General features: G+C 40.3%; 1 protein-coding gene across 1 annotated transcript in view; it reads right to left on the reverse strand.

Moving 5' to 3' along the window:
* The window catches only part of tgfb2 (transforming growth factor, beta 2), a 98,124-nt gene that overhangs the window by 60,533 nt on the left and 21,732 nt on the right, over nt 1-15,859 (reverse strand). Inside the window, exon 2 of the mRNA XM_043695788.2 lies at nt 6,123-6,286. Within this exon, the coding sequence (XP_043551723.1) occupies nt 6,123-6,286 (164 nt within the window). The remainder of the gene's footprint in view (nt 1-6,122; nt 6,287-15,859) is intronic.

Consider the following 15,859-nt stretch of genomic DNA (forward strand, 5'->3'; position numbering starts at 1 on the left):
AAGTCATTTTTAGGAATTTCCAGGCAGATTTATAATGCTATGCTTAACAGAGATACTAATTAATCACAACGTAGGCTGCGCCTCATGCTGTCATTATTTCGAAGTGATCGCGGAAATTCCCTTGGCGCATATTGCTATATCCTGGCCTGTTCATTTGTGCTACACAGCTATTCGGCCACCCACATTTTTCCTTTAGTGCATCATCGCAGTACACATGCATGCAGGTACATGCTGTGCATTGCTACACCCTTCCATGGGGCTCAGTGTATATACACAACAGGTTCTTGGCAGGATATCTTCCCTCAAGATGGATCACCAAAGCAATTAAGAGAACTGCATTGGGAACAAGAGGTCAAAAGAACTCTAAAAGGATTGGAAATGTAACAAAAGTAGCATGTAGCATGAAAGCCTCCTCAGAAGGCCTTTGTTAAGAATGAGGTCTTCTACAGCTGAATGCTTTGAGAGAGAAAGACAGCTACAAGATCCTGTCACTCTACTGGTGGAAATACAATGGTGCCCTTTACACTTGTTTCCTGGCACTTAAGTCCAAGCTTTCATGGAGACAGGAGGACAGCAAGGGACCAGGGGTGGTTCACATTTTTGGCCATTTCCATAAGTAAAACTACAGCAGTCTTCAGTCAGAAGCATTTTTCATCCTACATTCCTGAAGAATGAGATCACAAGCTTTAATCCTAAGGAGTCTTTTTGCAGATGTCAGACACCCTTTTGGAAAGGTTCAACTAGCACTTCTGACTTGTTAAAAGTAGACATGAATGTGCATAAACGATACACAAGGTGGATGGAATTGTCAAGCTGTCAAATCATTTAAATCCCCTGCTTTTTAACACCAAGGAAAATCCCACGGTGACTCTTTATTGGGGGCTTACTATGCTCGCACCCTTGCATGGTCTGGTCCCCATAATACAGGGGAGGGGGAGGGGAATATAGTGCTTATGAGGCCATTAGGTCCATTAAGTCCATAATTAAATGGCAATGAAAGGGTTCAATTCACTTCCACAATATGCTGAGAAGTGGAAGGCAGGAGAGAGTAAGAAAGCTATTTCACCACCAAATTCGGTGAAATGATGGGAAGGTGAGTCTCTCATTCAAGGAATGACCTGTGTGGATCAGCAATACTACAGCCTATCGACCAAGATCATATCCCATCTTGGTGCCTCCATATTTGCCATCCAATGCCCCCATTCCCACCCTTCTCAGCTTGTAAATGTTTCCCACAGTGCATAGGTCCAAAAACAAACAGGCTTTTTAAACAGCCCACCACAACATTGGCATTCTCTGCAACTCCCATTGCACTATTTCCAGACGGGGCTGACCAGACTCCAGTTTTCTCCTGCCCCTGGAGTGAAAATGCAACCTTTTGGGTAAGATTTTTCAGAGTTGGTTTTGGTAGTTGGAAATTTTCCCGATTCTGCGCATCCAACAGGACAGCAGAAGTTTGGCCCTTACTGTCACCTTTCCCATGGCCACCCTGGGACAAGGGGGTAAGTGGGGTCAACAGGAGAAAGCCCTTTGAGGATTACTGATTGGGCAAGGGGCTTAGATGTTTTGATTTTCCCTGCTATTTTGGGTAGAATCACAAAGGAGAAAGCCCACACTCCAATTCTCCACATTTGTTGCATGTACAGATATAATTGTGAAATTGGAAGGAAAGAAAATTTCCAATGAACATTGCTGGACTCAGGTCAGTCATAGTTATCAGCTCAGAAATATTGGAAAAGGAATAAGTTATTCAGTTCCCCAACTCTATCTATTTGCCTTTCATCTGGATCCTGTAAGAAAAATCTCACAAACCAGTTTTCAATTGATCCAGCATCCATAGCCTTTAAGGATTGTTGCGACATTTCAGATTCCTATTATCTTCTGTATAAAGAAGTGCTTCATGATTTAACATCTAAATACTTCAGCTCCAACCTAAGGATTATTTCTCCTTGTTAGGGCTTCTACCACCAGATGAAATAGGTTATCTAACCAATAATTTTCTTCAGTGTGACACTAGATAAGCACAGCTGGTCAGGTGTTGTTTCAAGCATAAGCTCTTCATCAGGTTCTCTCCTGCTCTTCGGATGCTGCCTGACTGGCTGTGCTGTTCCAGCACCACTCTTTTTGACTCTGATCTCCAGCATCTGCAGTCCTCACTTTCTCCTCATTAAACTAGCCCTTTGCCTACCCTAGCAAATTGTTGTCTTCATTTCCAATACCTTGATTAAATCAACCCTCAATTTCCTGTTCTCAATGAAATCCAACCAGAGGCTGAATTTTTAAGCTGTACTAATGTCAGAAACTGAGCAGCAAGACTTGAAGATTACAAGGCCAGCCACCACGCTGACATCCTGACCCTGTTCTCAACATCATTCTGATGAATGTGGATTCAGGGCCTTGGAAAGTCAGACAACTCGGCTAACTGACAGGTCTGCTGAGTAGGCCTTGAGGAGGACAACTTCAATTTCCCAGCCTCCTGTTTGCAGACATGGCAAGGAGTGGATCAGCTGCCTGGAAGCTGACACATATCAGCAAGCCAATGTCTTTGCCTCACCCCCACCACCCCCAGCCTGCTCTGCTTGTCCACACTTGAGTGAGGGTGTAGCTGACAGCTGCAACACACAGGCCCAATAACCCCACAAGCCACGCCTTCCCATCCTCCACTGTGGTAACTTTGCTTTTTATTGTGTTTTTTTTTTCAGATAAATTTTGAGAAGTTTCTGAGAGTGCATCTTCTGACTGAAGCACCCCCTGCCCCAGTTACCCGCCTTCCATTGCTCTTTTCCTCAAACTGGATGGCCAGTTCTGAGAATTCGCCTTAATTGGGTAGGGAATTTGTATCCATGCCAGATAAGGACCCATCCACATAAAACATCATGGTTTTAATAATTCATACTGGACCATGGAATGGGCCAATCTGCAACACCTAGTCATGATGCAGCCTTTGCACTGATAGGTCAGCAGACTTTCTGCAGACCAAACAGCATCTTTTAGTGAGATGTTGGTATTCCAGCTGTACGTTGATTAGATTTTTAGATTAGATTAGATTACTTACAGTGTGGAAACAGGTCCTTCGGCCCAACAAGTCCACACCAACCCGCAACTCATCCAGACCCATTCCCCTACATTTACCCCTTCACCTAACACTACGGGCAATTTAGCATGGCCAATTCACCTGACCTGCACATTTTTGGATTGTGGGAGGAAACCGGAGCACCTGGAGGAAACCCACGCAGACACGGGGAGAACGTGCAAACTCCACACAGAGAGTCGCCTGAGGCGGGAATTGAACCCGGGTCTCTAGCGCTGTGAAGCAGCAGTGCTAACCACTGTGCTACTGTGCCGCCATCTTTGATCTTTATCACGGTGAGCATCTGAAAACAGCTCAGTATTACAGCTGCTTGTTGATCTTTATCCTGATGTGTATCTGTATAACAGCCCAGTATCACATGTCACAGGTGTCTTTGGGATGGATCTTGACAAAAATCACTCCATTTGCTTCCAGATCTTCTTTCCAAAGCTGCATTCCAGAAAAGGGTGATCAACTGTCTATTCCTTACCACAGCTCTTTTGCAAATGCATGGAGGGGATGATAGTCAGGGCACACAAATAGGAACTGCATAGTCTTATCACTATCAACCTGAGTGAAAATCAGCCCCTAGTTTGTGCAACATGTCTGCATGATATAAACCTTTAACTTCCAGTATTATTCAGGTGAATCTGTATTATAAACCATGTGCCCTACTTCTGAAACTCTTCTATTATCAGCCTTGAAATTCCTCGTAAGCTCTTTCTGTACTTCTTCTCATAGCTCATGGCTTATGTTTTCTGTGCAATCAATTATTCCAATACTGTCCTGATCAACCCTAAAATAACTTGATTTAATCCAAAACACTTCTGCGTGTATATTAACTCAGCCCAAGTCTCATTTACCCCTATGCTCACTGACCAATTTTGGCTCTTGGAAAGGTAAAGTTTTGATTGCAAAATGCTCTTTCTTGTTTTCAAAACCCTCCATGCACTTCCTTCTCTCTGTAGCTTCCAGCAACCCCACTGCTCTCTGTGCCTCTTTGGTTCTGGTCTCTTGCATATCTACATTTCGTTGTTTATGGGTAGTCACTTCTTCCATTGCCTTGTCTCTTGACTCTGGGATTTCTTCTCAAAACCTCTCCACATCTCTTTCCTCCTCAACAATGCTTTTGGAGACCTACCATTCATCACCTGCCCTAATATCTTATTGCATTGTTCAGTGTGAAATATTGTTTCATAAAGGTTCTGGAATGTGCCTTTGAATGTTTTCTAATGGTGAAAGTGCAATATAAAGGCAAGTTGTTGATAATAATGTGTGTATCCTTTGGTTGCTTTAAAGCTCTCCCAGTCTGCAACAGTTCCATTTTGCTTTGTATTTAAGCCGCTGTTAATTCTACACAATAGTTTCTTCATTTCTTCGTTATTGGAGTTAATCCAAGATATGGACATAGGCTGATAAGTAACCCCCAAAACTCGCATTTGCATTGTATCTTCAACATAAGGAACTTTTGCGAGAGTTTCCAAGGAAACTTATTCAGACAAAAATTAATATGCATCTTGACAGCTGCATTGATGTAGCTAATGACATCATCACATGCCACAGCTTCTGATGTGTACCAGCTTTATGTTTGACACAAGTGGACACAATGTTAATCCACCATAATACTACCATTTTCACTAGGAACACCAAAGTTGGAAGCAATACTGACATTCTACTTTCACATACTGCTCCAGCATTTACAGTCACAACAAGATGAATGTAGCTAAATCTCATGTGTAATAGGAATATCATAAGAACACACACAAATACCCTCCCCTATGACCAGTACTGTGAACAGAGAAATTACACTCTCAATATCATATTCAGCATGGCTCGCAGCTTAATGAGAAAATCATATTTAATGTATCAAATATTATTATCTCATTCTGCCTCATAAATTGTCTTAATATTTTGGTAAATCCATATTATACTAGTTAAATATCAGTACATCAATACTGATCTTGAAAACTCACAAATACTGAATGTATAGTAGGTCATATTTTAAAAATTCATAAACACCAAAAAGTTGACAATTTGAATATAAATCAACAATTGAAAACATAACCTTAAATACAACCTTGAATCCCAGTGCCATTGTTTTAAAATAATTAAATCAGACAAGTCATTTTTTAGTCCATGAGATTTCAGGCTTTTCAACAATTCAGTTTTTGTTCATGAAAATAAATTAAAACTTAGACTTTTGCCTACAACATAGAAAAAATTGGTCATACTGAAGATTGCAGTGGCACATAAGTTAATTTACGCTGCTGGTTTGCCCCATACATTCACTACTTGTGATATAGAGGAGAAACGAACATGTGTTTTATATTGTTGAAGCCAAAAAGCTGTGATGGGATATGTGGGTACAAAGCAGATAACATTTGGTAGCATTACACACTCTCTTCCACAAACGTTACAGTTTTTAAGCAATATTTTGTTGGTAATCTGGCAGCATTTTGAAGTGCACTCAGTGAAGCTTAGCCTTTGAAGTAAAAACAAACTTGCTCCAAATGTTTTAAGTATTAGAATAGATCAACTGTTGTATGTTACAATTGTCTCTTCATTTTGAGTGTAACACAGCAGATTGCTGACTCACATTAATATCAAAGTGACGTATCTCAAAGTTACAGCAAATCATGAAAATAGAACAGGGGTTGTAATGCTGGAAATACAAAAAAACTCTTGTCTTGCAGTACATGGCTCACTAAGAAATGTCAAGTAATGCTAATCACCACCCCAGTCAGCTACCAAGTATTATGCTGAATCATCTTGGGATCATGCATCAAACTAATCTCAGCACAAAATAATTCCAAGGCGTTTAGGATATTTTGGTGTGATTTTATAAAAGCAAGCCCCAAATGCCAAAGACATAATTTCAATATTTGACATACATATATGTAGAGCACATTGTTTCTCTCCAATAAAGTCTCTCCAAAAGTTACGCAATGAATTAATACACAATAACTGGACATCCAACAATTACTAAACGTTTAAATTAGCTATAAATAAAATAAGCATTAAATGCATTAACTTAATGAAAATGAAAAATGACCTGATAAAGCTCTATTCGTTGTTCCTCTACTTTCGCCTTTGGATTCTGTAAACGAAACACTCTGAACTCTGCCTTCACCAGGTTCGAAACATTTTTCTCCATTGAGGTGACATCTAAATACACACGTCTGAAGTATGGGTTATATTGTTGGGACGGGATGACATCTACATGAAAAAGCACAGAGTAATGGCAAGTCAATATATCAGCAAAGACCAGCTTGTATATGTGTAAAAACTATTGATGCCAGGATACAAAGTATTAGTTTCAGTCAGTTATCTGAGATGTCCTACATATTGCATCGTCTATGACCCCTGCTCCCAGGTTTCGTAAACAATCAGTTTAAATATAAACCATTCAATTATGATATTTTTCACATTCTGGCATTATGTAATAACAACTTGCTTCAGAGGGTAAAAAGCCTCAGGTTTCCATGTAAATTAGGCATCATTTCTCTCTCCACCCCGCAGGCTCCCTGCCTCTATTCCTGATGAAGGGCTTTTGCCTGAAACGTCGACTTTCCTGCTCCTTGGATGCTGCCTGACCTGCTGTGCTTTTCCAGCACCCCTCTAAACCTATTTGTAATGCTGAGCTGTAAGATAAAATGTTACTATTACAATACTTTAACTCTACAGCACTAATACACACGACGCTATTCCCCATAACTTTACCTCAGAACTTCTAAATGGCCCCTTATTTTGCCCTTCCGTGTAACACATAGCAAGTACTTCACAAGTAATGTATCATCACAGTTAGTCAGGATATTAATAAAACATCTGCTGTAATGGAACTGCCAAACTAATAATTCATTTTAACAGCACAGACTGCATTCTGTAAGATATCAGGCATTAACATAAGCATTAGTGAAGAAAGTATTATGTAACAAATAATATTGGTAGAAATTAAGTAAAAGGCTGTAATTTAATCTTGTAGGTTCAGCTCAGGTCCCTGAACAGTTTGAGCTGCACTTTTGCCACTTCTGACATTACCTGGATTCTTCAGTTTAGTAACTAGCTTGTTACTTTTTCTCAACTGTGTATTATCCTGCATACATATGTTCTCTTTTCCTGTTGGGAAACGGTTTGAATTAAAATTCATGGCATTGATTTCACGGCTTCTTTCTGCCAGTCTTGTAATTTAATTCCCTTTTCTTTTGGAAAAATGGTAGTGTATCTTAAGGACTTCAACATGTGGATATGGAAAAGCCGTCCTCTGGTTTAGTTGTTAACCAAAGGTGTCCCACAATCTGATAACTACTAATTTGTAATAATCACTGCAATACTTGAGCCACTTAAAAACTAAAATCTCCTGGTAATTTTCAAAACCTTTATGTATTAGAGCAAAATAAGTAATATAAGTAATAGCAGGTGTCTGCAAACATAATTGACGAGTAAAACTCTTTGGGTCTGAATGGTGCAAACATATTGTGCCTCCATATCTGGAGATCAAAGTCAAGCTGTTTCCATCAGTTTCCCAGTGGTTCAGCAAATTACTGTTACAGGATAGGAAATTCCCTGATGTGATGTGTTCTGAATTCCTGTTTTCTGTTGGGAGAGTGTTGGGTATGAGATAATTAGAATTAACATGAAGTAGATTAGGGCTCCTGCACCCAAATTATCCAGTGGCCCCTGCTGGAGATATGTGTATGAATCCTAGAATGGACAGATTCAGACTCTCTTGTGATATTTCCATTGTATAGTAACCTCCTAATACTCAATGCCAAATGTTATATACAAATCATAAACACTTGGGCACTATATTGAAAACAATTGGAAGTCATGGAACTGTATGCAATAGAGAGCCAATGAATTTTTGAAAAAAAAGACAAGAGGAAATTAAGGATAAATACAGTTTGTCTACTCTCCAACAAAAACAGATATTGCTGGAAAAGCTCAGCAGGTCTGGCAGCATCTAAGAGAAATCAATGTTAACATTTCGGGTCGGTGACCTTTCCTCAGAACTGATGGTAGCTAAGGATGCCACCTACAATCAGTTCTGAGGAAGGGTCACTGGACTCAAAACATTAACTGTGATTTCTCTTTACAGATGCTGCCCGACCTGCTGAGCTTTTCCAGCAACTTATGTTTTTGTTTCTGTTTTACAGCATTTGCAGTTCTTTCAGTTGTTGTCTACTCTCCATTCTGATTGTTGAATTATTATATGAAATATGTTTGTGTAAACTCAACCCTTTTCCCCAAAAAATAAGTTAACTAACAACATAACAATTCAATATTAATATTAGGACTTAATTCCGAGTCAAGTAAAGTGAAACCTGTAACAAATACAAGCATCACATTGGTGCTGACTAAATACAAGTATCACATTGGTCCTGTGGATAATGTTAAAGAGCAAAATAATGTTAGCTTTACCACCACAAGGTCACAATTTATTTACCAATATTAAAGACCATTTGACTTAATTTAATCTGTTCATTCTAAACAATAACTGTTCTTCTTATTTCTGGTATTGTCATGAAATTTGACAAGCTTGCATTAGAATTTCTGAATCCACACCACTGGTACATATTAGGAATGACATTGGCCCCAACACTGAGCCTTGGGACTCCTCGCGGAATTCATAACTCTACGACCCCAATAATACCCCAATAACCAATACCTAAGCAGCTGTATCCATTATCCAATTTCTGTTCCATACACTAGTTTTATCCTAATCCCCATAGCATAGATTCTAATTATGAAGAGATTCTTCAATCACCTTTTGCACATGATAGGAATTAGCACTGTTTATTTGGGTTGCTACATCCTAAAAGATGTCAAGGAATTTAATCTGGCAGAATATTGCCCAAAGAAAGCTATGTTGTCTGCTGTCAGCTCGGGTCAGTTTATAGAGACAATCCTCAATTTATCCTCGGTAATTGTTACATTAATTTGCATAAAATTAAATTAAAATTAATGAGCTATGACCTTGTTGACTCTACATTTGAAAATGAATATGTTTCTAATCCATTGATATCTTCATCGTGCCCAATGACTCTCTCAATGATTTTCAGTGCCCCTCAGATGTTCTGGAATAAATATCAACTGGAATAAATATCAACTTTGCTTTAGGATCTATTTGTTTAAGCCTTTCAGCTTGAACAAAACTTCCATCTTATTTATAGTGAAGTCCTGAATAGTCTTTTTCTGCAGAGGCAATCTTATTCAAGTCATCCTTTGTGAATATTTGACTCGCTTTATCTGGAATTTTCACCGCAAGTTTAACGCATAAATTTGACTTGAAAATCATTGTAGAGGGTTGCCAATTATACAGAGTTTTGGCTGCTGCACCTCCAGAAACATTTCCTGAGTAGGTGGCTGAGTGTTCGAGGAACTGTGCCAGCTTCAGTATAACAGCTGACATTGATAAAGTGCCCCAGAAACCAATGCATGTCAATGACATCATCCTATCTACTCACTAGAACAAATCTAACTCCCCGAATCAGTATATTATTCCATATATGTACTGTAAATCCATTTTGATCCTAATAATGTGCATGTACAGTAGTGTTTCACTTTTTGGAGGAAGCGGTATCACTTATATGAGACCGCAATTTTAACACCCATCACTTATAGCCAGCTTGAGAAACAATACAATCAGCAATATACCTCTCTTGGAAGTACACAAGGCACTGAGCAGGAAACACAGGAAATGTTCCTTTCTCAAGCTGTGACAGTCACAAATGCAACTTTCTAGAAGTGGAATCATACATATCAATCCATTCTTTTCTGACCTTTCAACTTTCATCATTTGAAGTTAGAGTTGAGGGAATATATGTACAGTTAACAGAATATACTATTAAGCTCAATGCAGCCTCTGAGTGAAGTCCTGTAACTAGATGACAGAGTCTGAACATTGTACAAGCAAACCAAAAGGATAATAAAATGTAAGATAACATAACAAATTAACAGTGTTATTGTAGGAGTCTGCAGCCCTGGTGGGGAGTCCAGAGTATCGCCAGGGTAACGTGAAATCAGGAAGCTTTTCTTCAAACAATGAGTAACAGAAGTCTGGGTCTCTCTCCTCCCAAAAGCTACTAAGACTAGATGAATTTAAATTTTCATGGCTGAGACTTGTAGATTTTTGTCAGGGACATTTATGATAGAAATATGTTAAGGGATAAGGAACAAAATGAACTGAGGGTAAACGAGGTAAAGATACAGATTAGCCATGATCTCAGACAAATAGAGGAATTGAACACCATACTCTACTTCCAACTTTCTAGTTTTAGGGAATATTATAGGGAATATAGCATTTTGATTTAAGCCATCCTTTATATTGATGGAGTAACATTTTGATCTACTGGCTGCGTGTGGTATGTTCTTCTCAATATCTGGTAGCAAGACAAACGGACAATTATCAGCAGCAGTCCTTCAAATATAGGCTTTGAAATGCTGCCAGACAAATCTTGACATTGCCTACATTCTGGATTATTTTCCATAGTCTACAGAGTCCAGGTGACCTCAAAACAAAAACTGGCCAATAAAAACAGATGTAAGTGGCCTGGATAGCAAGTTGCTCCAACCTACATGAAATATGTTTTTGGATATAGAGGTCACCATGACAACACCTTTGGCTAACAGATGTTTTGGCTTGTTTTTACAAAATTACAGTTTAAACTAATTCATGTTCCCACTACAGAAGGACACACTTAACCCTTTCTGGACAGACTTCAATATTTCCCCAAAATTAGTTGTTTTCGTCTAAAATGCTAGTTTATGTTTTGGAAATTAAGTAAATAGTTTGAGTGATGGACAAATCAGAAGTAAAAATGTAATAATTTGTTTCCAAACAGAAGTGAAAGAGCATGTGGTTTCGTGACACCATTTCTGTCTCTGAGTCAGATCTTCTCTCCAGTGTACCCCAGAAGAGGAGCTGAAATTTCAGATCTGAAATCTAGCTTCATATCCAATGGGATATATGGATCTAGTGAACTAGTCCCTCCTCTTTCTTGTACATAACTATATAATAAAATTTACCAGGAGAATTGTTGAAACTTGAAAATCATGTGGGATTATATGGTGCACATTTCAGTTGCATGGGATTATGGCACTTTTCAGAAGAATCAGGTGTACACATTTTGGGACAAAGTGGCACCATGAGCCTTTGAGTTCAGGAAAGACTGCCTAACAACAGCCTTTGGAATGGTCCGGCTGCAGTTTGTTAGAGACCTGTAGTTGCAGTGCACTCAGACATCCTGAAGCCTGCAAACAAGAAGCATCTCTCTGTGTCTCTCTGAGTGACAAAAGACAGAACTTAAAGACTCTGACTAGAAAACATTTGAATACAAAAAAACACCTGGATCCACCCCACTGGCTATTGAATGGGAGATCAACTATCACTCTACAGACAACATTACATCATCAACACAAAGAAACATCAAAGTAACAATTTAAAACACTCATTCTGCCATTGTGGTACGGATGTATGAACCAGAGAATTTTTGCTTTCCTGTTTATATTTTCCCACACGTAAAATTTGTGTCAAGCTGTCTGCCTTTGTCTCAATTATGGATGAATCTGTTATGTGTTTGGGGTTTTAATGCAGTATATTTTAAGCTGCATCTTATTAATGACTAATCCGTTTTGTTTGCCATTTGTTAAAGACTATGTTTATTTACAACAAATAGTTATTTTCCTGTTAATGATGTAACTTGAAAGGGTTCAGAAAAGATTTAAAAGGTTGTTGCCAGGGTTGGAGGATTTGAGCTATAGGGAGAGGCTGAACAGGCTGGGGCTGTTTTCCGTGGAGCATCAAAGGTTGAGGGGTGACCTTATAGAAGTTTACAAAATTATGAGGGGCATGGATAGGATAAATAGACAAAGTATTTTCCCTGGAGTGGGGGAGTCCAGAATTAGAGGGCATAGGTTTAGGGTGAGAGGGAAAAGATATAAAAGAGACCTAAGGGGCAACTTTTTCACGCAGAGGGTGGTACATGTATGGAATGAGCTGCCAGAGGAAGAGATGGAGGCTGGTACAATTCCAACATTTAAAAGGCATTTGGATGGGTATATGAATAGGAAGGGTTTGGAGGGACATGGGCCGGGTGCTGGCAGGTGTGACTAGATTGGGTTGGGATATTTGGTCGGCATGGACGGGTTGGACTGAAGGGTCTGTTTCCATGTTGTACATCTCTATGACTCTATGTAACACAGTGTGAATTCGTTTTGTTCTTAATAGCTGTTAGTCATGTATTTTGATCATCTATGGGTGGCATGGTGGCTCAGTAGTTAGCATTGCTGTCTCACATCACCAGCGTCCCAGGTTCAATTCCGGTCCCAGGTTCAATTCCAGCCTCGGGTGACTGTGTGGAGTTTACACATTCTCCCCATGTCTGCGTGGATTTCCTCTGGGTGCTCCGGTTTCCTCCCACAATCCAAAGATGTGCAAGGCAGGTGAATTGGCCAAGCTAAATTGCCCATAATGTTAAGTGCATTAGTCAGAGGGAAATGAGTCAGGTTGGGTTATTCTTCGGAGTGTTGGTGTGGACTGGTTGGGCCGAAGGGCCTTTTTCATACTGTAGGGAATCTAATCTTGGGGTTTAGTTGGATCATTACACATTTGTGACAGTTAATGGAAGAGTGGGGTTCAATTATTGGTGCACTCTACCCAAATAAGTTATGATGATTATATAATCTCATTATTTCAATGCAGTTTGCTATTTTCCCACACAGTGTAGAGAAACTAATGGGGTAAAAACAATGACTGCAGATGCTGGAAACCAGATTCTGGATCAGTGGTGCTGGAAGAGCACAGCAATTCAGGCAGCATCCGACGAGCAGCAAAATCGACGTTTCGGGCAAAAGCCCTTCATCAGGAATAAAGGAATAGAGAAACTAATGTTGGTCGCTCCTGAGATGAAGGTGTGTGCATGTACCAAGCACCTCCAGTTCATTGCTTGCTCATCCAGACCTCCACCTTGGTCAGTATTTCCCAACATCTCATGGCATGCTCCACGAACAGCAACCATCTACATCCTTCATTCATTTGGTTGGCACTGGACAGGTACCAGCCTTACCACATCAACATGGCACATCTCCAACTCAGATATGATACAGTTCACCCTTTCAATATTGTACTTTGGAATTCACTGACACCTTCTGTGGCAATGTTGCTGCCAGGCCAGTTCGTACATAGGCACAGGCACCTAGCTTGTGCATTGTAACAGTGCATCTCAGAGCTCTTAGCTTGTTCTTTTAGCACTCACTCACTTTGAGCCTACTTTGATGCTCATAGCATCTTTGCCCTGTGTGGCTTTGCCCTTTAGCACAGATACAAAGGCAGGCAGTTTGTCATGGTTGCCAGGCATGGGTGTAGCTATGTGTCAACAGCACCATTTCACAATAATATCACAATTACAGACATGTGCCCGCAACTTATATGGCAAACTCACTGAATTTGCTTCAAATACATTTCCATGTGTCAACGTCTAAAGGAAGCAGGTTTTAATCAAGTTAAGGATCTGGTGTCATTAGTCAGGGGGTTCTGCCATATTCAGTTCAGAGCATTGTATAATCTCAGTCCATGTGCTTGAATGTGATCAGTCACTTGGGGCATTCGAGGTCAGGAATTTTGTATCACTTTAGCCCAGGGATTGGGTCATGGTCAGACCTGCAGGATCAGTGCAGACAATCTGGGGATTAGCAGTAAGTCAGTCACTGAGTTGCACAGTGTTCAATTAGGAGTTTTATCACGCAATAGTATGACCTCGCCTTTCAAGTTGATTGGCCGTGGGACAGTCAGTCTATGGGTTCTAGTTGACTTGAAGTCAAGTAGGCTTATCAGGTACACTACTGTGGTGGGAAAGTCAATTGTGGGAATTTCAGAACGCAAAATGGGATGTCGAGTGGACACAGACTGTAAAGGCTTATAACTCAATACGTAGAAGGGTGGGAAACTATAATGCATTGGAGGTCACAGTTTACTGTGGGAAGGGGGTTTATCAATGCTCATCACCACCTTGGCTTCATTGGGGGAACAGTATGTCATGACAGTTGGCATAACAAAACTGTAGGACTGGGACTCAGGGGATAATGTTGGTAGATGAAGGTTTAAATGAAAATATTGGGTGAGAACATTTGGAATGAAGGGGTTGACAGGAAACGCAAAGAAGAAAGGAACTTGAATGTTTCGGAAGATCATCTATATTAGCAGGCTGAGCCTGCTAGTCACTCTGCAAAGTGTGACAGGCATTAGCTTGCATCTTCATCTCAATCACAAATGCACAACGGGAATTAAAAATGGCCGCACCATGCCTGGAGTGGGCAGAGTAAACTTTCCTCCTGACTGAAAGGGCCGACTCTATGTGTAAGTGATTTGAGGACCTTCAAGGGCCAATTCCATTTATCAAGCACTTACACAGTACAGGTTAAAGACATTACAATCATAGAATTTTGTATGTGAACCACAATCAGTAACCAACTGTGTTGATGACAAATCCTGGTCACAAGCACCTTGACCATGTCATTGTCACTGCATCATGATCACAATCATCTTCTTGAGGCTGAAGTAATTGCAGTTAACCTCAAGAATGTCACCTGAAGGCCACAATTCATAAAGACAATCTACAGTCTCAGAGGCTGCACACAGGCACAGACTGATATCCTCTCACCTTTAACAATATTTAACAAAATACTCGTACATGGAATTTTGCCTTTTATTGGGTGAGATGGGGCTGGGTGTTGGGGCGGGGGGTTTGGCGCATGGTTTCAGTAATCCTACCACATTTCCAATCTCCTCCTGTATTTGTGTGATATGGCTTGTGTTACAAACATTGAAACAAGGTCCACTACACCAGAAGTCCATGGACAGAAACCCTCCTTGTCAGGGTCCTCCATGTCCCACTGCAACAAGGACTATTCCAAATGTGAGTAATGCAAATGCTGACTGCTCACGTTATTAAAGACCCTTGATGTTTCTGATATCACTCACTCAGGTTCATTGCAATCATGGGTAATGGGTCCAGTCACAGCAGGGTTTATCCTCACTGAAGGCACAGAGAAACTGAGGAAGAACAAATGAACCAGTAAGCCCAAGGCCAGCAGCAAACTCTAGCAGCTATTGAACTGTCTCTCCATGAAGAATTTGCAGCTGAAGGTCCCCACAGGATGAGGAGGAGTTACAGAAGGTCCCCTCATTAAGGCTGAGCGCAAATATAATGTTACTCAGTCTTTGACAAGGCCAAGGGCTGTGGTAGAACAGATAACAGGCTTCCTGAAAGTTAGGTTCTGATATCTGGGTCTGTATATGGGCCAGGGGGGTTGTAGTATACTCCAGACATGTAGTGTGCCACATAATCTTTGCAAGCTGTGCTTTGCAGAAGTGGAGGGGATATAATGGGTGCTGTGAGAGTGTAAGCAGTCTCCAAAGGTGGAAGATGAGGATATTGAGCAGGAAGAATGGTACCTTTACTATGACAGCCCAGGTACAAGACGTCAGACAGAACTTAACAGATATCTGTATCCAATTGAAATGAGTTGAAAGAGGTCATCAATCATTGACTGTAAATCTGTTGTTGACTGAAAGGCATGCAGCCCCTATTTATTGCCAGAAGCAAATGCAGCTTTTTTTTTTTATTAGCTGCTCCTTTGCTTTTCCTGTTGTTTAATAAAAGTTAATGTTAACAAATGTTTGGAGCCTTTACAATACTCTGATATCCCCCAAGACAAGATGTTATGTTGGACAGGAAAAGAGTAGCAATCCTTCAGACAAAGTTTTAAACTGGTATGATGCTAAGGATGGGT

Source organism: Chiloscyllium plagiosum, unplaced genomic scaffold (assembly GCF_037043375.1).
Source record: "Chiloscyllium plagiosum isolate Xiang-an unplaced genomic scaffold, Cpla_swu_hap1 HiC_scaffold_10, whole genome shotgun sequence".
Lineage (NCBI taxonomy): Eukaryota > Metazoa > Chordata > Chondrichthyes > Orectolobiformes > Hemiscylliidae > Chiloscyllium > Chiloscyllium plagiosum.